This window comes from Salvelinus namaycush, chromosome 34, assembly GCF_016432855.1.
Source record: "Salvelinus namaycush isolate Seneca chromosome 34, SaNama_1.0, whole genome shotgun sequence".
In the NCBI taxonomy this organism is placed as follows: domain Eukaryota; kingdom Metazoa; phylum Chordata; class Actinopteri; order Salmoniformes; family Salmonidae; genus Salvelinus; species Salvelinus namaycush.
Window position 1 is genome coordinate 24,173,804 of NC_052340.1, and position 27,224 is coordinate 24,201,027.

The following is a 27,224-nucleotide window of genomic DNA, read 5'->3' on the forward strand; positions in this document are numbered from 1 at the left end:
TCAGATAAGACAACTGATTACCTACAAATGCACACAACAGCCATGACGCCCTACAAATGTCTGTTGGGAAGTTGTTTGGTAGCTAACGGACCAAATCAAATGTACTGAAATTAACACATGCTTGAAAGTTTGACTATGGTAAAAAGACTGCACTCTTCAGATGGTTAATACCCAGAACTTCAGACAGCTTACAGACCGTTGTCGCCATGTGATTCAAACAGTCAACACCAGTCTGATAAGCTATCTGACAGGATGGGAGATGGAGTACAATACCTGCAACAACCAGGACCAAGTCTATACAAACCAGCTTCAGGAAACTCATTGCCACAGGACAATAAGCATTGCTTTCTTTAAAACAATAAGCCATGATATATATCTAGTTTCTAATTACAACTTATCAACTCCATATTTTCCATAAGATTGTTTTAAATACATTTTACCAAATTTCAAAAAGCATCCGGATTGCTATTGGAGAATCTTGACACTTACCTTTTGGATGTTAGTTCTCTGAGAGGTTCAAACATTTTTTCTATCCTGGTGGTCTGATTGCCTAAGCATCCTTAACTCAACAGCAGAAGATGCTTTATACAATAACATGGGGCAAGCTTACAATGGGAGCAATTGTTTACATAGTTAGACCTACAAAGAGTAAAATAGATGGAAAAACTCAGACATGGAAACAAGAAAAATGATTTAGGCATTTTATATATTCTGATCAAAGACTCAGTAAATGTACAGAATAAAAATGACACCAAGTTAGCCGAGTGTAATGTAAGTTCTGTTTTGGTTCAAGTTAGTTTGTCCAGATCATTCTAAATGCATGTGCATACATACTGCGCAAAAAATATTTCCAAGATGTGCAAACTATCAATAACATGTTGAGACGACTTGATATTGCTATTTCCAATTGCAAACTTGAATTTCAAACAAATCCAAGAAACGCGAATGACAGATGGCCTATTTCTGATCAACGGGACAAAAACGCAAGAAAAATGTAACCCTGAAAACATCCTTAGCATCATATCAGCACAGAGTCCACCCATACAGTGAAAAATTTACAAATCAAGTCATGATTAAGAACTGTGTTCAATGGAAGTAGGACCCTCCACCTTGCATAAGGCATCGCAGCTGGTATAGCTGCCAGCAAAACAGTTAACATCCAACTGCTGCTTCACTGCTCATATCCTATCATTATATTATTAAAATCACACACTAAACACAAATGAGGGGAAACTATAAAACCATAAGAGGGACAAACAAACAGCACATACATCTGTAAGGAAACACAGGAAAGTGCCAGTTCAGCCTCTTAAGAATGGAAGGGCGAGGTTAGTTTGAAACAGAGCTGAGGGACTCAGCACGGTCTGTTGGTGAGTCTCGTCACTTGGTTTTCTCCTCAGAGTATCGCTGCTGCCGACTCTGTTGTCGTCGCTTGGCGTAGCTCTGAGCCATGGAGTTGATGATAGAGAAGATAAAGTAACAGACCATGACCAGAACCACCTTCTCAAAGACCCACGACAGCCAGTTCTCACTCTGCAGAGAGACATGCATACAGAGGAATATTACACTTTTGACACTAACACATTACAATTTGTATTATCTTGCCAATCAATACAATCACATGCTTTGTCTCGACATAGAAAGGATGGATGATGGTAGTAGTGCTCTTACCGCCGGGGTGCCTTCTCCAGTGTGGTGGTGGAGTTTACTCCTCTGGGCCTCCAAGTACTCACTGAAGGGCTTCTGTATGGAGGGACCTACCCTCGGCAGAGACCTGACACAGTGGCAGGGCAAGGACATCCACAGGCAGGGGAGATACGAGGAGGGGAAAAGAGAGGCAAAGACGGAGACATGATTATATCCCAGAGTACATACCAGCAGTATCCCTTCACATGGTAAAATAATTAGGCTGTGTAGAGGGAACCCTTGGTCCAATAGACCAGGGTTTAAAGAGAACAGTCCATTGCTCAGGATGTTGAGAGTTCCATTTCCTATGTGTTTCTAGTTAGGCCTCAAGCTGGGAGTTCACACTGCAAGTGTAGTTGCTGGGAGCACGCAGCAGAGTGAAGTGAGGCAGTCCTCCCCATCGCTCTTATTTATCCCGGAGGTTCCTATAGGAAACCAGTCTGAGCCCAATAACCAGGAAGTGACTCGATATGCTGTCATCACAGTCTTATGGGTGGAAACAGAACAAACTAGGCGTGTTCATCAATATGACTGTCCATATATGGGAGATAGCGCAAAGGATTAGATCACTGTGGGTCACCCAGTTCATAGGGGCTCTTAAGATTATAGTTAGAGAATGCAGACAATTTAATTGGAAGAGAACCCTCAGACCGTGAGGTACTGTACCTTAATAAATCCACAATCATTTGTAGTTGACAGCACTATACCAACAATAATTGGAATAGTCTAATCAATGTATCACAACCATAATTAAATAGAATATAAATATGGATACAATCAGAGTTTAGTTTTAATTCAGGTGTTAATATAAACTTCCACATTTAAAACTTGACTAAACCATTTCAATACTATTTACTATCAGGGTTAGAAAAGTTACAGGTAACTGTAATCGCTGATCTTAAGGGATATGGCAAGCCCATTCCCAGGCTAACTGACTGACAAACTGCTGCAATTACAAAAAGTCCCAATTCAGCATTCAAGCACCAGTGTAACACATCATAGCGAGTCAGACCAGTCAACCAATTGCAATGGTAGCAAGCAAGGGTTATTCTCATGCAACTAATTTTAACTGTGAATAAGACGGCACTATAAACTAATAGGGCGGCTCACAATTGGCCCAGCATCGTCCGGGTTAGGGGAGGGTTTGGCCGTCATTGTAAATAAGAATTTGTTCTTACCCGACTTGCCCAGTTAAATAAAATCATTAGTTGTGAGTACGATTTTAAATTTGATTTGTTAATGATTTAAAAAATGGTGAGAAGAAAAAGCCAAGGAAGTTGTTAGATGTGTAATATGGAAGTGATTTATTGTTCTTAAATAAACCCTGCAGTTATTTTGTTTCCCTGCTGCTGTGGAGAAGATTCTGGTGCAGTCAAAGCTAAACTGCTGTGAGTCAGAACAGAACAGAAGACATTCCATCTGAGAAGACCCCACAAGGCTGGCTGACCACCTATGTGGGGGATTAGTTTCTGTGTAAGGGAAATAACCTTAATGGAGGGGGCAAAACACACACACATCTGACTTTGAGGTTATGCTTTTGATGCCATTTGTTCAGAATGGGAATGATCAATCCATCAGCAAAACTGGTTTCAAACGTATAATCCTAAATTCATACAACCGCTGCACATATACAGTATCAGTCAAATGTTAGGACACCTACTCATTCCAGGGTTTTTCTATATATAGATTTTTAAATGTTCTACGTTGTCGAATAATAGTGAAGACATCAACTATGAAATAACACATGGAATCATGTAGTAACCCAAAGTGTTAAACAAATCCAAATATTTTATATTTGAGATTCTTCAAAGTTGCCACCCTTTGCCTTGATGACAGCTTTGCAAACTCTTAGCATTCTCTCAACCAGCTTCACCTGGAATGCTTTTCCAACAGTCTTGAAGGAGTTCCCACATATGCTGAGCACTTGTTGGCTGCTTTTCCTTCTCTCTGTGGTCCAACTCATCCCAACATGCATATCACCTACACTTTGACATGTAGGCTTTAACATATGTTTAATGTACATTAAAAACAGATTAGAATATTAATCCAACTTTGGCCTCTGATCCAATTCTGATCAGAGTAATTGTTTGATATTTTGATGTGATTATTACATAACAAGAGGACAAACAAAAAATGTGGAGCCCTGCTCCCATTAAAGCACAGAGGAAGGATGCTAACCGGGCAAAGCACCTCTCTTCATCTATACACATACATTAACAAAGACACATACTCACCCGATCAGAGACACCATCTGTTCCACTATGTGCTTGCTGAACGTTATGATAACAAACAGTTTCTGTGGGGAGACAAATTAATCAACTGGGTGATTAGTGATCAGTCTCAGACAGAGAATGAAAACCTGACTCATCATCTCCCCCGAGGTGGGGGATATATCCTGTGTCTGCTTTGAACACAGTGACACATGCCGTCCCAGCCAAGTCTGGACAGTAAAAGACCCTTGAGGTCTTAGGAGAAAGCACAAAGCATCCCCCCCGGACCCTGGTCCTCAACCCTGGAGGGCTTTGTCAGAACTGGTGAGATCACTGGCTGGTACCACAGGATCAGCTCTCACCACCACAACTCACAGAGACACACAGTCTGGGAGTAGATTAGTCACCGTGGCAGACTCAACAATACAGCCGACAACTAAGAGTTTGATCTGGTTTACAAAAAGCAATGGTTCTCGTTAAAGTGCTCTCCATACTCATTTCATCTGGAATGGTCTTCAATAGCAGCACTAAAAGTACTTCAAAAACACAGAATTACAGCCAACGGAAAATATTCGGACAATGTCCATGTGTCTAATTGTTAAGTACAACTAAAATATTTACTTGTATGTGCATCTTGATGATGGCTTTCCCAATAAGAGTCGCTCCAAAGAAGGTCCAAAATGGTACCAGGAAGTGGCCACATGTTATACCAGCAAGGTCAAACAGAGGATTAGGGATCTGAAAGACAGGTCGTAACACGTCAAAATATATTCTGTAATAGAGTGCATTCGAATTCTACCTTCATTGTCATAACTTCATTGTAACAAACATACACTACATGGCCAAAAGTATGTGGACACCTGCTCGTCAAATTCCAAAATCATGGGCATTAAATATGGAGTTGGTCCCCCCTTTGCTGCTATAACTGCCTCCACTCTTCTGGGACGGCTTCCCACTAGATGTTAGAACATTTCTGCGGGGACTTGCTTCCATTCACACAAGAGCATTAGTGAGGTCGGGCACTGATGTTGGGCGATTAGACCTGGCTCGCAGTCAGCGTTCCAATACATCCCAAAGGTGTTTGATGGGGTTGAGGTCAGGGCTCTGTGGAGGCCAGTCAAGTTCTTCCACACCGATCTCGACAAACCATTTCTGTATGGAACTCGCTTTGTATGGTGCATGGTGGCATTCTCATGCTGAAACAGGAAAGGGCCTTCCCCAAACTGTTGCCACATGTTGGAAGCACAGAATCGTCTAGAATGTCAGTGTATGCTGTAACGTTAAGATTTCCCTTCACTGGGACTAAGGGGCCTAGCCTGAACCATGAAAAACAGCCAGAGACCATTATTCCTCCTCCACCAAACTTTACAGTTAGCACTATGCATTGGGGCAAGTAGCGTTCTCCTGGCATCCGCCAAACCCAGATTCGTCCGTCGGGACTGCCAGATGGTGAAGCGTGATTCATCACTCCAGAGAGCATTTCCACTGCTCCAGATTCCATAGGCGGCGAGCTTTACACCACTCAAGCCGATGCTTGGCATTGCGTATTGTGATCTTAGGCTTGTGTGCGCAGCTGCTCGGCAATGGAAACCAAATTCATGAATCTCCCGAAGAACAGTTATTGCTGCGGATGTTGCTTCCAGAGGCAGTTTGGAATACAGTAGTGAGTGTTGCAACCGAGGACAGGCAATTTTTACTAGCTACGCACTTCAGCAGTCCCGTTCTGTGGCCTACCACTTCACAGCTGAGTCGTTGTTGCTCCTAGACGTTTCCACTTCACAATAACAGCACTTACAGTTGATTGGGGCAGCCCTAGCAGGCCAAAAAATTGACGAACTGACTTGTTGGAAAAGTGGCATCAAATGACGGTGCCACGTTTAAAGTCACAGCTCTTCAGTACGGGCCATTATACTGCCAAGGTTTGTCTATGGAGATTGCATGGTTGTGTGTCTTATGTACAACTGTTAGCAACGGTGTGGCTGAAATAGCTGAATCCACTAATTGGAAGGGGTGTCCACATACTTTCGGCCACGAGTGTACAATATTCAGCGATGCGCTTTAATAATAAAGGCCTACATTTTAAAACAGTATTAGATAAGAGTGCAAGTCAAGTCATCAAAAGGTTGCCTGCGATGTAGTTTTGGATTTACCGAGGCACAGGCTAGAATCCCAAAGAATCCCACTTTCTGCACCATGTTCTGAACGCCCAGTTTTGCTCTAGTAACAAAATCCTGAAAACATAATTCAGTTTACAATCAAATATTAATTTATGCTTCACACATTAAACAACTTCTACAATAATATATCAATAATGATACAGTATAACCAAAATAAAAAGCAAAAGTCTAATGTAATTCTGAAAAAGGAGTTACTTGATAAAGAGTTCATGTGGTATAACAAATGCTATCAGATGGGCTATTATCTTTTCCTTTGATCTATTTTAGCAGCTCTGGTAAAAATCCAAGTCAAGAGTTGTTGGCAGAGAGCTATTGAACTCATTTGATCTGATTGATACACACTACAAAAGGGAGGTGAAATATTGTGGGTTTCATGGTAAGGGTGCAAAAAAACCCACAAAAAACATTTGGTTATGTTACAGCCTTATTCTAAAATTTTGTAAATTGTCTTCATCCCCTCAATCTACACACAACACCCCATAATGACAAAGCAAAAACAGGTTTAGATTTGCAAATGTATATTTAAAAACTAATTTACATAAGTATTCAGACCCTTCACTCAGTACTTTGTTGAAGCACCTTTCACAACAATAACATCCTCAACTCTTCTTGGGTATGACTCTACAAGCTTGGCACACCTTTATTTGGAGAGTTTCTTCCATTCTTCTCTGCAGATCCTCTCAAGCTCTGTCAGATTGGATAGGGAGCATTGCTGCACAGCTATTTTCAGGTCTCTACAGAAATACCTTATTTACATAATAATTCAGACCCTTTGCCATGACTCGAAATTGAGCTCAGGTGCATCCTGTTTCCATTGATCATCCTTGAGATGTTTCTACAACTTGGAGTCCACCTGTGGTACATTCAATTGGTTGGACATGATTTGGAAAGGCACACAACTGTCTATATAAGGTCTCACAGTGCGTGTCAGAGCAAAAACCAAGCCATGAGGGGAAAGGAATTGCCCGTAGAGCTCAGAAACAGGATTGTGCCGAGGCACAGATCTGGGGAAGAGTACCAAAACATTTCTGCAGCATTGAAGGTCCAAGAACACAGTGGCCTCCATCATTCTTAAATGGAAGAAGTTTAGAACCACCAAGACTCTTCCTAGAGCTGAGCAATCAGGGGAGAAGGGCCTTGGTCAGCTCTAGAGTTCCTCTGTGGAGATAGGAGAACCTTCCAGATGGACAACCATCTCTGCAGCACTCCACCAAATCAGGCCTTTATGGTAGAGTGGCCAGATGGAAGCCACTCCAGTAAAAGGCACATGACAGCCCGCTTGGTGTTTGCCAAAAAGGCACCTAAAAGACTCTCACACCATGAGAAACAAGATTCTCTGGTCTGATGAAACCAAGATTGAACTCTTTGGCCTGAATGCCAAGTGTCACGTGTCACGTCTGGAGAAACCTGGCACCATCCCTACGGTGAAGCATGGTGGTGGCAGCATCATGCTGTGGGTATGTTTTTCAGCGGCAGGGACTGGGAGACTAGTCAGGATCGAGGGAAAGATGAACCGAGCAAAGTACAGAGATCCCTGCTCCAGAGCGCTCAGGACCTCAGACTGGAGCGAAGGTTACCTTCCAACAGGACAACGACCTTAAGCACACAGGCAAGACAATGCAGGAGTGGCTTCGGGCCAAGTCTCTCAAAGTCCTTCTGGCCCAGCCAGAGCCCAGACTTGAACCCGACCGAGCATCTCTGAAGAGACCTGTAAATAGCTGGGCAGCGACGCTCCCCATCCAACCTGACAGAACTTGAGAGGATCTGCAGAGAAGAAATGGGAGAAACTCCCCAAATACAGGTGTGCCAAGCTTGTAGTGTCATACCCAAGACGACTCGATGCTGTAATCGCTGCCAAAGGTGCTTCAACAAAGTACTGAGTAAAGGGTCTGAATACTTATGTAAATATATTATTTTTTATTATTTGTAATGACTGTCATGTGAGGATCACAATGGGTCAGAGCAGCTTGACAATGGCTGACAATAACCAAACCCTATCCCACCCGCAAGGGGTGACAGCTAAATTAAGTCCGAGTGGGCTCTCTTGCTCTTTAGTATCAACCAAAGGAATGTCTGATCAGACACTTTTGCCCACCCAAAACTCTAACATCCAGAAAGTGAACAACGGAACACTATTTCTAACGTAATGATGTGGGAAATGGTCAGTGGGGAACTATGGAAAACGAATGTAATATTGCTTTTCATTTTGTGATGATATTAAAAACTGGATGGACCAAATAATTACTTTTTTAGGAAATCTGAAATCTCGACAATAAGTGTGCCTTTTTCTCTTCCCCCCCTCTCCATTATGGTGTAACAAGCCGTCATTTCTTTCAGTCCACTAGGGACCTTTGTCTCATAAGTGTGTGTATTCTGTGTTATTATATAGTTAGCTAGTAAATAAAATGATTAAACCAATTTGTGTAGTACTGAATAATGCGCAAAGCTGGGTTTTTTGCAGATCCAAGGTCACGATCGTTCAGAATGAGTATTTGATAAGAGGTAATGATTAATAAGATGACTGTTTATCGATGTTATAGTTAAAGACCTTTACAGTTTAATTCAGAAGGTGGTAATGCTAAACAACTTGTTCCATGGTGCCCCAAATCCTAATGAGTTAATTGTTACATGATTAAAGACTTTATTTAAATCTAGCAACAATTAAACAGTTGATTAAATGACAGTCATCAGATTAATGAAAGTAAAGTCACAACATATTTGCAAACATTTCTAAAAAACAATTTTTGCTTTGTCATTGTGTAGATTGATGAGGGGAAAAAATGATTGAATGAATGTTAGAATAAGGCTGAAACGTAACAATGTGGAAAAAGTCAAGGGGTCTGAATAGTTTCCGAATGCACTGTGTGTACACTACACCCCCCCCCCCCCCACCGTAAGGGGCAGTCATGTTGTCAGTAGCCTGTTCACATTGCCTGTCCCACAAATGAAAGGATCATGAAAAGAAATGCCTCCGGGATGATTACAGGGGAGCTTGTTTCACCGTGACTCACTCCACTAGCAATGCCCTTACTGGAAATGGTGGGAGGGGCTTTCAGAGAAGTCATGTGATAACTGGAGGCCAATCACAGGCCAGATAGAGAAGTCAGTAGATAGTGATGGACAGTTAAGTAGAGTCAAATCCTAAAATCAAAGACTGAAGGAGAGAATATAGGACTCCACAGATTTGGGTGGAATGGGGCATTCAAGAGGCAGGCTACTACACTCAGAGGGGAAAACAGAGTCCCCACTCACCTGAGCAGTCTCTGCCTGCCCCAGCATCTCCTCAAACTCCTCATAGTCTTCGTCATCTGGGTCTGCTCCAGATAGCCTGGCCGCTCGAGCCATGAAGTAGGGCGGCAACTCCCCAATGGCTGTGCCTGCACCCTGGAGAGACAGTCACACACTGGGTTAGCTTAGCACTGATTCATACTCTGGCTCATACCAGAGTCAGGCATAGCTCTATGGTAGATGTCATAGTTGAGAATACGTGATGTCAACCAATGTTGAGCACTAAAGATGCCCTTATTGTTCTAAACCCAAAAGGAGCGGTTTCCCAAGGAACAGATTAAGTCCTGGACAATTTAAAAATCAAAATAAACTTTTTAATGGACATTATCCATTAAGCGTGTGTTTTTTTTTGTCCAGGACTAGGCTTAATCTGTGTCCAGGAAACCGCCCCATAGAGTTCACTAGAACGATGAACCTAGACTTTAGTTGAATAAAGACACGTTTCCTCACCCACATACAGGCCTCCAGCCGGACCTTTGAGATGATGGACCAGAGTGAGATGCTGCCCTCCATTCCTCCTGCCTCTGGGCAGATGATCTGGTCTGGGTAGGGGGGCTCGGGGAAGTCTGTAGACCCACACTCGTACGCAGCCAGGGTGACTGATGCTATGTGTGGACCCTGAGAGCCAGAGGATGGATGGGCATTCCATAATTCAACTGAACCTGGACAGTTGAGACACAATAGAGCTGGGATGATAAACCGAAAATTACAGACATCACCTTCTTACCAAAGCATTTTGCTTACATTGGTAAGTCTGTGATTTTGCTACACAACGTTCCTAAAGATTGTTCTAAAACTATTATTTGGTCAACAGTAATAGCCTACACATTGTTGGTCCCTGCCGGCTGCCGACTCACTCCCTCTCCCGACTGTGCGCACGGAGGACGGAGAGATGTATTCTGAGAAGCACAAGAATACAGTGCATTCGGAAAGTATTCAGACCCCTTGACAATTTCCACATTGTTACGTTACAGCCTTAATTTAAAATTGATGAAATTGTTTTTACCCCTTCAATCTACACACAATACCTCATGACAAAGCAAAAATACGTTATTTTTGTGGGGCAAATTTAAAAATAAAAAACAAATAATCACATCTACATAAGTATTCAGGCCCTTTACTCAGTAATTTGTTGAAGCACATTTGGCGGTGATTACAGCCTCAAGTCTTCTTGGGTATGACGCTACAAGCTTGGCACACCTGTAATTTGGGGAGTTTATCCCATTATTCTCTGCAGATCCTCTCAAGATCTGTCAGGTTGGATGGGGAGCGTTGCGGCACAGCTATTTTCAGGTCTCTCCAGAGATGTTTGATCGGGTTCAAGTCCAGGCTCTGGCTGGGCCACTCAAGGACATTCGAGACTCCTGCGTTGTCTTTGCTGTGTGCTTAGGGTCATTGTCCTGTTGGAAGGTGAACCTTCATCCCAGTCTGAGGTCCTGTGCGCTCTGGAGCAGTTTTTCCATCAAGGATCTCTGTACTTTGCTATGTTCAGCTTTCCCTCGATCCTGACTAGTCTCCCAGTCCCTGCCACTGAAAAACATCACACAGCATGCTGCCACCACCATGCTCACTGTAGGGATCGTGCCAGGTTTCCTCCAGACGTGACGCTTGGCATTCAGGCCAAAGAGTTCAATCTTGGTTTCATCAGACCAGAGAAGCTTGTTTCTCATGGTCTGAGTACTTTAAGTGCCTTTTAGCAAAACTTCAAGCGGGCTGTCATGTGGCATTTACTGCGTGGCTTCTGTCTGGCCACTACCATAAATACCTGATTTGGTGGAGTGCTGCAGAGATGATTGTCCTTCTGGAAGGTTCTCCCATCTCCACAGAAGAACTCTTGAGCTCTGTCAGAGGGACATTCGGGTTCTTGGTTACCTCCCTGGCCAAGACTCTACTCCCCTGATTTCTCAGTTTGTCTGGCCATCCAGCTTTTGTTAGAGTCTTGGTGGTTCCAAACTTCTTCCATTTAAGAATGATGGAGGCCACTGTTCTTGGGGACCTTCAATGCTGCAGAATTTTTTTGGATCTGTGCCTTGCCAATCCTGTTTCGGAGCTCTACGGACAATTCTTTCGACCTCATGGCTTGGTTCTTGCTCTGACATGCACTGTCTAATGTGAGACCTTATATAGACCTTCTGAAATCATGTCCAATCAATTTACCACAGTTGGACTCCAATCAAGATATAAAAACATCAAGGATGATCAATGGAAACAGGATGCACTGGCGCTCAATTTCGAGTCTCATAGCTAAGGGTCTAAATACTTACACATTTACATAGTTTATTTTATTCATAAATTAGCAAAAATGTTAAAATAACCTGTTTTCACTTTGTCATTATGGGGTAGTGTGTGTATAGATTGATGAGGAAATGTTTTTATTAAATCCATTTTAGAATAAGGCTGTAACATAACAAAATGTGGAAAAAGGGAAAGGTTCTGAATACTTTCCAAATGCAATGTATGCCCGTTGCTCAAAATATTGCAGAGTTCAATGCAACTGTGGTTCTACACTGTACAAAAACATTAAAAACGCAAAAAGTGAAGTGTTGGTCCCATGTTTCATGAGCTGAAATAAAAGATCCCCAAAATGTTCCTTACGCACAAAAAACTTCACATTTGGGCACAAATTTGTTTACATCCCTGTTAGTGAGCATTTCTCCTTTGCCAAGATAATCCACACACACCTCACAGGTGGGGCATATCAAGAAGCTGATTAAAACAGCATGATCATTCATGTTGAGGAAGCATGCAACTGGCATGCTGACTGCAGGATTGTCAACCAGAGCTGTTGCCAGATATTTAATGGTAATTTCTCTTACCATAAGCTGCCTCCAACGTAGTTTTAGAGAATTTGGCAGTTCGTCCAACCGAACTTACAACCGCAGACCATGTGTATGGTGTTGTGTGGGCGAGCAGTTTGCTGTTGTCAATGTTGTGAACCAAGTGCCCCATGGTGGTGGTGGGGTTATGGTACCGGCAGGCATAAGCTACACACAATGAATACAATTGCATTTTATTGATGGCAATTTGAATGCACAGAGATACCATGATGAGATCCTGAGGCCCATTGTCGTGCCATTCATCTGCCACCATCACCTCATGTTTCAGCATGATAATGCACAGCATGTCGCAAGGATCTGTACACAATTCCTGGAAGCTGAAAATGTCACAGTTCTTCCATGGCCTGCATACTCAGACATATCACCCATTGAGCATGTTTGGGATGCTCTGGATCAACAGCGTGTTCCAGTTCCCGCCAATATCCAGCAACTTCGCACAGCCATTGAAGAGGAGTGGGCCAACATTCCACAATCAACAGCCTGATCCACTCTGCGAAGGAGATGTGTCACACTGCATAAGGCAAATGGTGGTAAACCAAATATTGACTGGTTTTCTGATCCACTCCCCTACCTTTTTGTTTTTATAAAGGTATCTGTAACCAACAGATGCATATCTGTATTCCCGGTCATGTGAAATCCATAGATTAGGGCCTAATTAATTAATTTCAATTGACTGATTTCCTAATGGGAACTAACTCAGTAACATTTTAGAAATTGTTGCATGTTGCGTTTATATATTTGTTCAGTATAGTTATAGAGAGGAGAGTCACAACATTCTTTAAGTATGTCAACATATTTCTCGCCTCTTAATATTGAGTTCATGGCACCACTTTACAACCGGAGTAGGCTGTAGTATAGTTTTGATGTGCCCACGGAGCAGAGCACTATTTGCCTACAAGTAGCCTAGGCCTAGCGCTGGAAAGTTTTTGAAGGACATTGATTAATTTATCAGAAAATGTAGGCTAATCAGTCTACATTGCTATATAGTGTTACGCACGCCTCTTGGAGGGAACGCAACACCCTGCTACACTCAACTCCCCGTGGAGTGAAAGAGGTATGTGACTGCAGGTGCGGGTAAGGATGACAAAGGCAGAATATATTACCGTTTACAGGGAATTTATTTCCTTCACACGGTAATTTGGGGAAAAGGGGCTGGATGGAACCAAATCAAACCAAACCAAAAAAAAATACATCTGATAATTCCAGATCCTATTTTGACAGGCTGCACATCAAAATATAAAATCATGCATTTGCTGGATGTGCTCGATGAAATAGCCTCTTTTTTTATTATTATTATTTATTTATTTTTTATAAATCATAGACTACCTCAATTGTCTTACCTGGCACTGGAAAAAAATGCTAGAGCCGTGGTGCTAATGTAAAGTAACTGTCCATAAAATAAAATTGTTTGTTGTTAGAGCAAAACCGTAACATTAATCGCAATATGACTTTTTGTACATGTCGCCCAGGTCTAGCACACTCCCAAAAAGAAGTCGTCATCACAAAAAAAAGAGTCAATTTATCACAATATGGATTTGTCCATATTGCTCTCGCACACACACAGCCCGGTATGCAGCTCCATTAATCAGAGCCCAGGCTTAGCCACCTGGCTTCATTGGCAGTCAGGGCACCTGAAAACACAGCACAGGAGGTCTATTATGCCTCCTGTTGAGATACCACGGTGACAGGAGATAGAAGACAATTAGTCAGTGCTGATCCCCATAGCTCTCCTCGAGAGAACGAGCAAACATGCTGAGGAGTCTTCTTTTCACAATACGTGTTCACAAGGTCTCAATCAATGCCTTTCATTCCGTTACAAATCTATACTTGTTTCACCATGATGGTGAATCAATGATAAGACAACACCTTTCCATTATTTAGAAATAATCCTAGAAACATAGCAAATTAAACTCACAGTGGCTATTGCCTTGTTTGATTTCCTTTGTTTAGCAAAATACGAAAACACAGTCCCTACATTTCCATCTGAATCCAGCATGACCAGACTCATGAATCATACAATTATGCTTGTAATGCCCAGCAAAATATCTCCGCTCCTAACTATGGGGTATCTAATTCTTTAGGTCTTAGGTAAATCCATAGCAGCTCTTCAGAGGGCAGATGTTTCTGGCACCCTTCAACTAGGGACTTTTCAATATGTTGACCTCACCTCTGAATTATGTGTCTGGTAAAGTGTGCACAAAGCCTATTTTAGCAGGGAGCACAACCTCGCTCTTCTCTAGATATTAGGAGACATTGTTTCCAAAAAACAGTCTCATATATAGCACTCTCATATAGCAGCACATATTTACACAAGTGGTTGATATTTTAGTGATGCCTTGATTCAAATAACATACTGGTAATATCCACATTTACATTTATACAATAAAAAGTAGGCCTACTGCTATAGAAATCATGACACTGCATTAATTCATATAGGATAATTTGAGTGTTTGTAAGTTGCATTAAACAGCTACATTCTCATTTTGGAGAATATGACTGAAAGCTGATGGAAATAGCCTCCCTCACATCGAGTGGAGAGATGTGGGAAAGGGAATGAGGTCATACACACATCTATGGAAGATGACACGTCGTGAGGTCAACACCACCAACACTACCATAGGCTGTGGTTCACAGGCCCGTCTCTACTAGTGGGTTTGGGTAGTGTGTGTAGTGAGGAAAATGGGTAGTTAGGCATATAATTGGAAAGGCTACAAAAGTAAAATTGTATTTTCAAAGCAGCTATTTCAAAAGTTTAGTAGAAACCTTTCAATTTCCTATTTGTAAATGTGGAGCTGTTGACTCAAGGGTACATCATAAGATCTAGTGAACAATGGCCATGTCACTGAAAAAGTGGGGACCTCGGTAGAATCACTTGTCTTCATCACAGTTGAATGCTTCATTTCCCCACAGCCAAGATGGATGTCACAAACAAACCACAGAGAGGAAGGAGCGTGACTCAACCACAGTCACACTGTTCACTTTCACTCATCAGAAACTAGGGCTGTGGCGATCATGAAATTGTCAGCTGGTAATAAATAACTGCCGGTCTCAAGGTAATTGACTGTTAATTAACACTTAACATCTCTGGGCTTCCACACAGACAGGCCACTTATACAGACCTTTGGAACATTACATTTTAAAAATGTCTAATAAATCCATTTAATATAGCCAACACCATCACAATAAATCCATTGTTAATTTTCGGCTAAACTCGCTGTCATGTTCCATGCAATGTTTTTCCACTCAATTGTCTAGTTTTGTTGATTGTGTGCCCACTGGAGCCGCTTCTTGTTTTTAGCTGATAGTAATCTTTCAGCTTGCCCATTCACTCTCAATGTCTAACATACTGTGCATTGGGAAAGTATTCAGACCCCTTGACTTTCACTTTGTTATGTTAAAGCCTTTTTCTGAAATAGATCATCACCCCCCCCCCCCCCCAATCTACACACAAAGCAAAAAAGTTGACATTTTTACAAATGAATACATAAAATAACTCAAATTTACATAAGTATTCAGACCCTTCACTCAGTACTTTAAGTACCTCTGACAGCGATTACAGCCTAGAGTTAAGTTCCTCGGCGTACACATCACAGACAAACTGAATTGGTCCACACAGACAGCGTTGTGAAGAAGGCGCAGCAGCGCCTTCAACCTCAGGAGGCTGAAGAAATTCGGCTTGTCACCAAAAGCACTCACAAACTTCTACAGATGCACAATCGAGAGCATCCTGTCGGGCTGTATCACCGCCTGGTACGGCAACTGCTCCGCCCACAACCGTAAGGCTCTCCAGAGGGTAGTGAGGTCTGCACAACGCATCACTGGGGGCAAACTACCTGCCCTCCAGGACACCTACACCACCCGATGTCACAGGAAGGCCATAAAGATCATCAAGGACAACAACCACCCGAGCCACTGCCTGTTCACCCCGCTATCATCCAGAAGGCGAGGTCAGTACAGGTGCATCAAAGCAGGGACCGAGAGACTGAAAAACAGCTTCTATCTCAAGGCCATCAGACTGTTAAACAGCCACCACTAACATTTAGTGGCCGCTGCCAACATACTGACTCAACTCCAGCCACTTTAATAATGGGAATTGATGGAAATTATGTATCACTAGCCACTTTAAACTATGCACTTTTATGTTTACATACCCTACATTACTCATCTCATATGTATATACTGTACTCTATACCATCTACTGCATCTTGCCTATGCCGTTCTGTACCATCACTCATTCATATATCTTTATGTACATATTCTTTATCCCTTTACACTTGTGTGTATAAGGTAGTAGTAGTGGAATTGTTAGGTTAGATTACTCGTTGGTTATTACTGCATTGTCGGAACTAGAAGCACAAGCATTTCGCTACACTCGCATTAACATCTGCTAACCATGTGTATGTGACAAATAAAATTTGATTTGAGTATTCTTTGGTATGACGCTACAATCATGGCACACCTGTACTTGGAGAGTTTCTCCCATTCTTCTTTGCAGATCCTCTCAAGCTGGAGCAGGTTTTCATTAAGGATCTCTGTACTTTGCTCCGTTCATCTTTCCCTCGATCCTGACTAGTCTCCCAGTCCCTGCCGCTGAAAAACATCACAGCATGATGCTGCCACCACCATGCTTTACCATAAGAATGGTGCCACGTTTCACCAGACTTGACTCTTGGCATTCAGGCCAAAGAGTTAAATCTCGATTTCATCACACCAGATAATCTTGTTTCTAATGGTCAGAGTCCTTTAGGTGCCCTTTGGCAAACTCCAAGCGGGCTTTCGCCAAAGACGTGGATGTCGATTAAGGCAGCCCCCCGCACCGCTCTGATTGAGGGGCTGGGTTAAATGCAGAAGACATTTCAGTTGTACAACTGACTAGGTATCCCCCTTTCATGTGCCTTTTACTGACGAGTGGTTTCCATCTGGACACTACCATAAAGGCCTGATTGGTGGAGTGCTGCAGAGATGGTTGTCCTTCTGGAAGGTTCTCCCATCTCCACAGAGGAACCCTAGAGCTCTGTCAGAGTGACCATCAGGTTCTTGGTCACATCCCTGACCAAGGCCCTTCTCCCCCAATTGCTCAGCTCTAGGAAGAGTTTTGGTGGTTCCAACCTTCTTCATTTTAAAAATTATGGAGGCCACTGTGTTCTTGGGGATCTTCAATGCTGCAACACAATCGACACAATCCTGTCTCGGAACACTACAGACAATTCCTTCGACCTCAGGGCTTGGTTTTTGCTCTGACATGCACTGTCAACTGTGAGACCTTATATAGACAGGTGTGTGCTTTCCAAATCATGTCCAATCAATTGAATGTACCTCAGGTGGACTCCAATCAAGTTGTACAAACATCTCAAGGATCATCAATGGAAACAGGATGCACCCGAGCTCAATTTGAGTCTGATAACAAAGGGTCTGAATACATATGTAAAGGTATCTTTATTTTTAACACATTTGCAAACATTTCTAAAAACCTGTTTTTACCTTGTCATTATGGGGTATTTTGTGTAGATGGATAACATTTTTTTTTTAAGTTGTCAATTTTAGAATTAGGCTGTAACATAAAATGTGGAAAAAGCCAAGGGGTCTGGACACACTATACATACCCAATCCAAGTCTCAATTGTCTCAAGGCTTAGAAATCCTTCTTTAACCAGCCTCCTACCCTTCATCTACACTGATTGAAGTGGACTTAACAAGTGACATCAATAAGAGGTCATAGCCTTCACCTGGTCAGTCTCATGGAAAGAGCAGGTGTTTGTAATGTTTTGTACACTCCGTGCATGTGTGATTATTTTTGTTGTTGAATGGCACACAAAAAAAAAAAAGCAGCCTGCACTTGAATAGCGAATGGAGGAAGCGCTTCCCTCGGTTCCGTTTTTAATATGCCAGGTAAGCTACGCCAGTTATAAAAGAGGTTTAATGTGATTACATTTTAAGAGTTGAGCAATAAATATAGCAGCACGAGAAAGCTGGGATCCTCTTAAATATTGGCCAGTCAAAACTGTTTTCAAACTCGATTGTGCAATGACTGCAATGATAAGTACATGTTTCACAACTCTGTAGGCTAAAGGCTATGCTTAGACATTTGGCCATTTTAGTTGTGATACAAACCTTATCAAAACATATAGGCCTATGGACTAGGCTACATGATGCATGTGACTGATTTGCCTTAGACTACACACGCTGGGCATCATTCACAAGTGATAATCATAATATTCTCACCCATTACACTGTCAATTTAATCTCGTCTTTACGTATACCAAACAGTGTCTGTGAAATTAGTTGATTTAGAAATGGGCCATTATCAAGCACCTGTCGGAACAGACGCAGAAAAAAAGACATGTCATCCATATGCACTTGAATAGCGAATGGAGGACACTTTCCCGCGTTTAATTTTCATGTCAGCCAGGTAGGCTACTCCGGTTGTAAAGCGAAGCAATGTGATTAATATTAGGAAAGTTGAGAAATAAAGTCAGCCTAGTCTAGAGAAAGCTGATTGGATCCTCTTTTTAAATGGAGACCATCAAAACTCTGCGTGAGAAAACAATTGCATAGCCTATAGAAATGTTGCAAAACATAGGCTTACAGGAACACATTTAATTCCATGCATCACCCAACTATGAGGAGCTGGTTCTCGCTGCCCAACAGGTGATCATATTCCCCTCAAACTGAATGCCAGGGCTCTCATGAAGTGTTTGATTTTCGATTGCATTTGCAGCAATGTCAGAGCGATAAAAAAAATATAATAATAATTGCCCAGCACATCATCGGAGCCAAGCCATGACATCCAGGACCTCTATACCATGCGGTGTCAGAGGAAGGCCCTAAAAATTGTGAAAGACTCCCGACACCCTAGTCAGATGGTTCTCCCTGCTACCAAACAGCAAGCAGTACCGGAGCGCCAAGTATAGGTCCAAGAGCTAAACAGCTTCCACCCCCAAACCATAAGACTCCTGAACAGCTAATCAAATGGCTACCCAGACTTTCGCACCCAGTTCATCAAAAGTTATCTGGACTTAGTCCAAATAGAAAAACTTGGCCACAGAGGTGAATGGCAGTTCTATTTGGACCAGATCTATGAAGAACTGAACACACTGAAAGAATGAGATAGGATGTATGAGGCCACCCACTGGACAAACTGTGGATATGTATTAAGTTTCTGGCAGTGGTGACTCAAATGATGGAAATACCCTGTGCACAAAATGTGTCCCTCTAGGTCAAAGAGGACAAGCACAAGCCTGTAAACTAATTCACCGCAACTACAATTTTTTTTGTTGGTCTATCGTGCTAGTTATGGAACAACAAGCAGAGCTAACAGGCTCACAAAAACATCCAAAGTCACATACTGTACCAGCGTTCTCAAAAAAAAAAAAGTTAATACTATTGTGGACTACAGGAAAAGGAGGACCGAGCACGCCTCCATTCTCATCGATGGGGCTGTAGTGGAGCAGGTTGAGAGCTTCAAGTTCCTTGGTGTCCACATCAACAACAAACTAGAATTGTCCAAACACACCAAGACAGCTGTGAAGAAAGCACGACAAAGCCTATTGCCCCTCATGAAACTAAAAAGATTTGGCATGGGTCCTGAGATCCTAAAAAGGTTCTACAGCTGCACCATCGAGAGCATCCTGACTGGTTGCATTACTGCCTGGTACGGTAACTGCTCAGCCTCTGACCGCAAGGCACTACAGAGGGTAGTGCGTACGGCCCAGTACATCACTGGGGCTAAGCTGCCTGCCATCCAGGACTTCTACACCAGGCTGTGTCAGAGGAAGGCCCTAAAAATTGTAAAAGACCCCAGCCATAGACTGTTCTCTCTACTACCGCATGGCAAGCAGTACCAGAGTGCCAAGTGTAGGACAAAAAGGCTTCTCAGCAGTTTTTACTCCCAAGCCATAAGAATCCTGAACAGGTAATCAAATGGCTACCCGGACTTTTTGCACTGTGTGTCCCCCCAACCCCCTTTTTTACGCTGCTGCTACTCTCCGTTTATCATATATGCATAGTCACTTTAACTATACATTCATGTACATACTACCTCAATTGGGCCGACCAACCAGTGCTCCCGCACATTGGCTAACCGGGCTATCTGCATTGTGTCCCACCCACCAACCCCTCTTTTACTGCTACTCTCTGTTCATCATATATGCATAGTCACTTTAACCATATCTACATACTACCTCAATCAGCCTGACTAACCAGTGTCTGTATATAGCCTGTCTTCTTACTGTTGTTTTATTTCTTTACCTACCGATTGTTCACCTAATACCTTTTTTGCACTATTGGTTAGAGCCTGTAAGTAAGCATTTCACTGTAAGGTTGTATTCAGCGCACGTGACAAATAAACTTTGATTTGATTTACAGAGATACAGCAGGCTTTTCCAATGTCTGAGCACGATAAGTTAGCTTACATTTTTGATGGCACAGCTGACAGGCAAGGGAAGGGTGGTTCTCTTACTTACCAGGTATAGCAGGAAGGTATGCAGGCCAGTCCCAAGGCCTACTGAGGACAGGATGCCCAAACCTACCCAGTAGGCACACCACAGGAACCTCTTCTCCAGGTACTGCACATACTGCAGATGAGAACAGACAGGAGGGTGGAGAGAGTAAAGAGAGTTTTAGGCTTTTGCATGGACAAAGAGCAATAACACAACATTTATCCTTAGGAGAAAACATTGGAGACCTACAGTTGAAGTCAGAAGATTACATACACCTTAGCCAAGTACAATTAAACTGTTTTTCACAATTCCTGACATTTAATCCTAGTAAAAATTCCTTGTCTTAGGTCAGTTAGGATCACCACTATTTTAAGAATGTACAATGTCAGAATAAGAGTAGAGAGAATGATTTATTTCAGCTTTTATTTCATAACATTCCCAGTGGGTCAGAAGTTTACATACACTCAATTAGTATTTGGTAGCATTGCCTTTAAATTGTTTAACTTGGGTCAAACGTTCCACAAGCTTCCCACAATAAGTTGGGTGAATTTTGGCCCATTCCTCCTGAGAGAGCTGGTGTAACCGAGTCAGGTTTGTAGACCTCCTTGCTCGCACACGCTTTTTCAGTTCTGCCCACAAATGTTCTATAAGATTGAGGTCAGGGCTTTGTGATGGCCACTCCAATACCTTGACTTTGTTGTCCTTAAGCCATTTTGCCACAACTTTGGAAGAAGTGTGCTTGGGGTCCATGTCCATTTGGAAGACCTATTTGCGACCAAGCTTTAACTTCCTGACTGATGTCTTGTGATGTTGCTTCAATATATCCACATAATTTTGTGAAGTGCACCAGTCCCTCCTGCAGCAAAGCACCCCTAAAACATGATGCTGCCACCCCCGTGCTTCATGGTTGGGATGGTATTCTTCGGCTTGCAAGCCTCCCCCTTTTTCCTCCAAACATAACGATGGTCATTATGGCCAAACAGTTTTATTTTTGTTTCATTAGACCAGAGGATATTTCTCCAAAAAGTACGATCTTTGTCCCCATGTGCAGTTGCAAACCGTAGTCTGGCTATTTCATGGCGGTTTTGGAGCAGTGGCTTCTTCCTTGCTGAGCGGCCTTTCAGGTTATGTTGATATAGGACTCATTTTACTGTGGATATAGATACTTTTGTACCCGTTTCCTCCAGCATCTTCACAAGGTCCTTTGCTGTTGTTCTGGGATTGATTTGCACTTCTCGCACCAAAGTACGTTCATCTCTAGGAGACAGAATGCGTCTCCTTCCTGAGCGGTATGACGGCTGCGTGGTCCCATGGTGTTTATACTTGCGTGCTATTGTTTGTACGGATGAACGTGGTACCTTCAGGCATTTGGAAATTGCTCCCAAGGATGAACCAGACTTGTGGAGGCCTACAATGATTTCTTTTGATTTTCCCATGATGTCAAACAAAGAGGCACTGAGTTTGAAGGTAGGCACAAAGTAGATGTCCTAACCGACTTGCCAAAACTATAGTTTGTTAACAAGAAATTTGTGGGGTGCTTGAAAAACAAGTTTTAATGACTCCTAAGTGTATATGTTAACTTCCGACTTCAACTGTATGTTATGCCAAGGATAGTGATGGAAAATTAGGAAATGTGAACAATTTACACACTAATATCAACACATTGGCTAAGATACATCCAATGTACTGGCCTGAGCATCAAGTAAAAAAATATTGCGCAACATATCTCCTCAGGTGACCTTTCCTCCAGGAATGCCGTGCATCTGAATAAACAGTTACATATCTTTAACCATCCCAAATAAATATATTACAGAGGAGATGATAGGAGTTTGTTTCTCTCCTTCCTTACCTTCTGGTGTGCTCCCTCAGTGGAGTAGGCAAGGGAGAAGAGTGAACACAACACCAGGAACAAGAACACTGTACCCCTTCGTCGCCATAACCTGCAGAGGGGAAGAAGTGGAACAGTTTGATACAACTACCAAATGGCTAGACTGGTAGTGTTACTTTAAACACAACAGAACTGAGACAACTTTCAACTAATCAGTTGGTTTCTAGTTTTACAGTCAAGTAGTGGTGGTTTACTTTAATGTCCACTCCTTTAGTGTGATGAAGGTTTCCAGGAGGAAGTAGTGTAGTGTGATGAAAGGCCGCCTCCACAACACCAGAGCGAGACGCTCCTCCCGATCTTTCTGCCTCCTCTCACTGACCGCAGAGTCTGTAGATACAGGAGCACACTCCTGAGGTCAGATTCATCTATAAAAGTAGCCTAGTATCAAAAAAGCCATAGCAATATCCCCTTATATTGATGGACATAGGCTAGCATAAGCCTTTGATAAAGTCATGTCACTTTGTCTAGGCCTAAGTAGGAACATAACACTAGCAAATGGTGGAGTTCACTAGTCTAGACCTTCGAATCAAGTATAATTATTTTGTTTTTTCTAAACTATGGAATTAATAAGTACACAACGGTTTGGGACCATTCTGACAATACTGTAACGTTGTAAGAATTCTCAAGATAACAATTTGTGCATTGCTGCATACCTTTAACAACACAACCCTTCTCCTTCCTTGGTAAAATTGTTAATCCATTTTCCATAAACACAGGCTAATGCTGGTTCACTTGGAGAAGTTTCACAACCAACCTGCAAAATATCCATTCGGTTTGTCTTTGGTTCCTCGCTTCTGTGGTTGTTCACAGCTTGCCCCATTCGTCGCCATCTCATTCACTTTTGAATCGACCAGACAACACAACACGAGGACATGACCAGCAAATATGTTTTAATGGGTTTTGGCCTATATCAACTGTAGGAAGAGCATTCGTTAGTTATTACTTGTCACTGACTGACAATTAGTGGCAACATCTCCCACACGCTAACGTTAGTTAACTAACCGGCATGCATGCTAACAAAACAGCTGATAACAAGTAACCTTTATTCACGACTCCAACTCCATTGGATTACATTGACCGGCTGTGTAAACCACCGTGGGTTCTCGTTAACTAGCTAGCAAGTAAAGTGTGTAATAGTTAGCTAGCTTGCGGGCTTGAGTTAATAAAAACATAACTAGTTAACTACAATTAATTGTTCGATGTTTATAATTATGAATTATAAACTACAGTAACCTATTGCATGTACACGTCCCTAGTTAACAAGGTAACGTTAGCTAGGTAGTATTGACACTGGGAAAATATAGGCTACAACCATGGAAATATGTTTGGATCAAGTTACTTCGGTTGTTGCTGAGACGTAAAATACTATAATGCCAAAACGTTTCACAGTCGAAAATGTTACATACTATAAACAAAGATTAATTTGTTAGTCACACAAATTGAATGAAACGAGCTCATACCCCAGAGCGTCTTCTTCCTGAAGCCGTGGCAATCACTTCCGGGAAAATATTTCCTGCCAAGTGAAGGTTCTCTTTACAATATATATTCATCAATATTGAATTGGTTTCTGCATATTCATAAGTGATAATTGCATTAGTTACTTTAAAAAAAAATGTTGTGCACCATGAACGTAGAGTTGAATCTAGCCTTTGATCATAACTAAGTTCCATTACACATAAGAGTCATTTCGTCAAAGGCCTCTTCTGTAAGGTGATGTTTTGTTAAGCGCACGGAGGCTCGGTCTTAACGTCAACCTGCGTCGCTTGCGGTACGGGTTTGGAAGCACAAGACCTAATCTTTCATGTCAGCGAGAAATAGTTTTCAAAACACAAAAGGTTAAATTGATACACACCTTTATAGGGTTAGGGTTCCCACACGGCCATATCTCCATGTTACATATCGTGTTTATGTTAGACATTGGTACCACCTGTGCTAATTAGCCATCTAGCATGCTCTGTACACCTGTGTGTAACAAAAGGCCGCCAGAAACGTGTTGTGAATGAAAAATACTGTTTGCTGCAACTGTGATAAAGCTGGTTAAAACAGTGTACAGTAAGTGTAATATTTGCATTTGTGAAATTATTTTGATATGAACGTAAAGGGCTTTATGTTTCTAGGACCGTATCACAATTGAGAATCGATCCACGTTTGGACGGAGTATTTGGCTGCCAGAACCAGTCTACTTATGCAAATAACATATTTGGACCTTAAGGAGTAAGGGTAGATTCCTTAATAGTACATCTTGGGCTAGTTTGAATCTAGAGGCATGGACTCACCATATTAATAGTATAGTGTGATTATGGGAAGGATATTGATAAACCCCTCACATTGTTCAAAGGTTGTAGGTTGTTCAAAACAAAATGCACAAGGAATCGTTAATCACAATACTTGTAAAACTTGTTCAGTATTTAATGAAATTGTAATTATTTTATTTCATTAAAGTCAATTCTACAAGACTGCTCCTGCAGAATCCCATCCTAAAATCTATGACTTTTAAGATGTGTATTCAGATTTCCCCTTACAGAAAATCTCTTCCCACACTTGTAGCACTGGTGAGGTTTTTCGCCAGTGTGAGTAAGCGTGTGTCTTTTAAGGCCTCTAGCCGTAGTAAAACGTTTTGTGCACAGGGTGCAGGGGTATGGACGCTCTCCTGTGTGAGATCGCATATGAAGTGTTAGATGGCATGATGCTTTGAAGCCCTTTCCACAATGTTTACAGGTGTAGGGACATTCTCCGGTGTGCGATCTTGTATGCAGCCTCAGTTCTCCTGAGCTAAGGAATGCCTTACCACAGATGCTACATAAATAGTTTTTCTCCCCTGCATGCATCCGCATGTGTCTTGCTAGATGTTGGACAGATGTTTTCCCACAAATAGTGCAACAGTAGGGATGCTCTCCAGTGTGTGTGCGCACATGCCATTTGAGTGAACCTGCACACATGAATTTTCGGTCACAGTGAGAGCATTTGAATGGTCTTTCCCCTGTGTGAACTCGCTGATGTTTTTTCAGACCACACCTGGAAGAAAATCTTTTCTCGCACTGGTTACAATGGAATGGCAATGTGTGAATTCCTATATGTACTTTCAGGGTTTTGGAGCATTTGAAAACTTTACCACAATGAGTGCATTTGTGAGTCTTGATTATTGGTACATAGGGGTTTCTTTTAGTGCTGCTTGAGGGAAAGGGGTGATCAGTCCCAGATTCCTTAGAACATAAAAGCTTCCGGTCCTCTCCTCGATGCCTAATCCTGATGTGCTGGTGGAGTTTTGCAATTTCAATGTGATTGAATGGGCATAGGGAGCAGGCAAGGATGCGGGATGACATGTCATCATTAAATCCTGCAATGACAAGATCAGGAATGTAGATTGTATGACAGATGTTATCAATAATTTGTTAACATGAGATCAGTGTTTAAATTCCTGAATCCCCTTACCGTTACTGGGCACTGGGATACACAGAGCAGACGTTTCTGCCGTTGAAATGCCCATCTGCTCCTGTTGCTCCAAATCCTGCCTTATATAACTTATTTCATTGCAGTCTTCATCTTCCCAGTCCTCTTCACTCCGTCTCTCTTCCATTTCCTCCTCTCTGTCCACATTAGGTTGTCCTCTCTCTTCTCCATCTCTCGTTTTGTCAGAGCTGGGCTGCTCAGAGCCAATGACAACTCTTATTGTTGGAGGGAGGGACAGTGTGGATAGGATGCTATCTGCAGTGTAGTAAGAGAAATAACCTACGAAAGACAGCACACGTTACTCTTGTTATATTTTTCAGCAGCGTTTTCCTTTCTCTTACCATTACAGCTAAGATGATTGCCACTGACACCTGCATTATCAAGTTCAAATGACAGGAGTTTGGTTTGACTGGATGGAGACTTACTCTTTTTCAGGTTTCCATGATGCTGATGGTGCTGCAGAAGTGTCTTCAGCTCTTCAGTGTCAAATATGGCGTGTCCACATTCCTCCAAGACAGAGGGGCCTGCACCGAGCCATGCTGCCGTCTGAGGAGCAGGGAAATATAGTGTTAAAATACAGTATGCCAGACAACTGATATTTTATACACATGGAGTATATTCCATTCAGTTGTACTCCGGCCATCTTTGTAAGCTTAAAACCTAGTGTAGACTAAAAGAATCAAACTTATACTGTGATGCTTTATTCTGTACCTGTGTGAAGTCTGGTACAGGTAGCAGCTCCTCCAGTCTGGAGAGGAACTCCCACACCAGTACCCGCAGTGCTGTGTCATACCGAGGGCCGTAGTGTACTGGGAACACCACCTGAAAAATAGATAATTTTTGACAAAGTCCTGTGCCAATGCTGATACAAGCAATAGGCACCTGCAAGTCACAAACCAGAAAGATCTCTTACCTGAAAGAAGTGCTCCCTCTCGGAAGGGTCTTCCAGCAGGGTTTGGACCAATTCTACAAAGTTAGACTCTGTAGCCTCCAACTCATCATCATTACTCTGTCAGTAAGCATAAACAAACGACATCAGACATGAACTCAACATGTGGGCTGAAAAAAATACGAAATTTTTCTAAATATGCTTCAAAATAAGTTAACTTACCTCTTTGTGTACAGAGAATTCTGTCAAAGAATGGATTTTATCCAGGTGAGGCTGGATGGTCACGAGGTCAGCTGTGCATTCATTACGACATAAATCTAGAACCAGCTGAAAAAGAGGTCTTAGTGAGGTAGCACCAGGGG

General features: G+C 42.3%; 1 protein-coding gene across 3 annotated transcripts; it reads right to left on the reverse strand.

Annotated features, from left to right (window-relative positions):
* Positions 1 to 687: 687 nt before the first annotated feature.
* LOC120028382 (vacuole membrane protein 1-like) lies at positions 688 to 24,162 on the reverse strand. 3 transcript variants are annotated; one of them, XM_038973610.1, is made up of 13 exons: positions 24,147 to 24,161; positions 23,984 to 24,036; positions 23,278 to 23,361; positions 22,718 to 22,850; positions 22,485 to 22,575; positions 20,660 to 20,770; positions 9,812 to 9,979; positions 9,326 to 9,457; positions 6,047 to 6,127; positions 4,518 to 4,634; positions 3,921 to 3,982; positions 1,672 to 1,774; positions 688 to 1,533 (listed from the first exon to the last, which is right to left on the reverse strand). In XM_038973610.1, the coding sequence occupies exons 3-13, from the start codon at positions 23,351 to 23,353 to the stop codon at positions 1,381 to 1,383; spliced, it is 1,227 nt and encodes a 408-aa protein (XP_038829538.1). In that variant the 5' UTR covers positions 23,354 to 23,361; positions 23,984 to 24,036; positions 24,147 to 24,161; the 3' UTR covers positions 688 to 1,380. The 3 variants fall into 3 exon arrangements, with proteins under 3 accessions (XP_038829538.1, XP_038829539.1, XP_038829540.1); XM_038973611.1 differs by lacking the exon at positions 6,047 to 6,127 and having other exon boundaries at positions 24,147 to 24,162; XM_038973612.1 differs by lacking the exon at positions 24,147 to 24,161 and having other exon boundaries at positions 23,278 to 23,437; positions 23,984 to 24,045.
* Between the last annotated feature and the right edge of the window lie 3,062 nt (positions 24,163 to 27,224).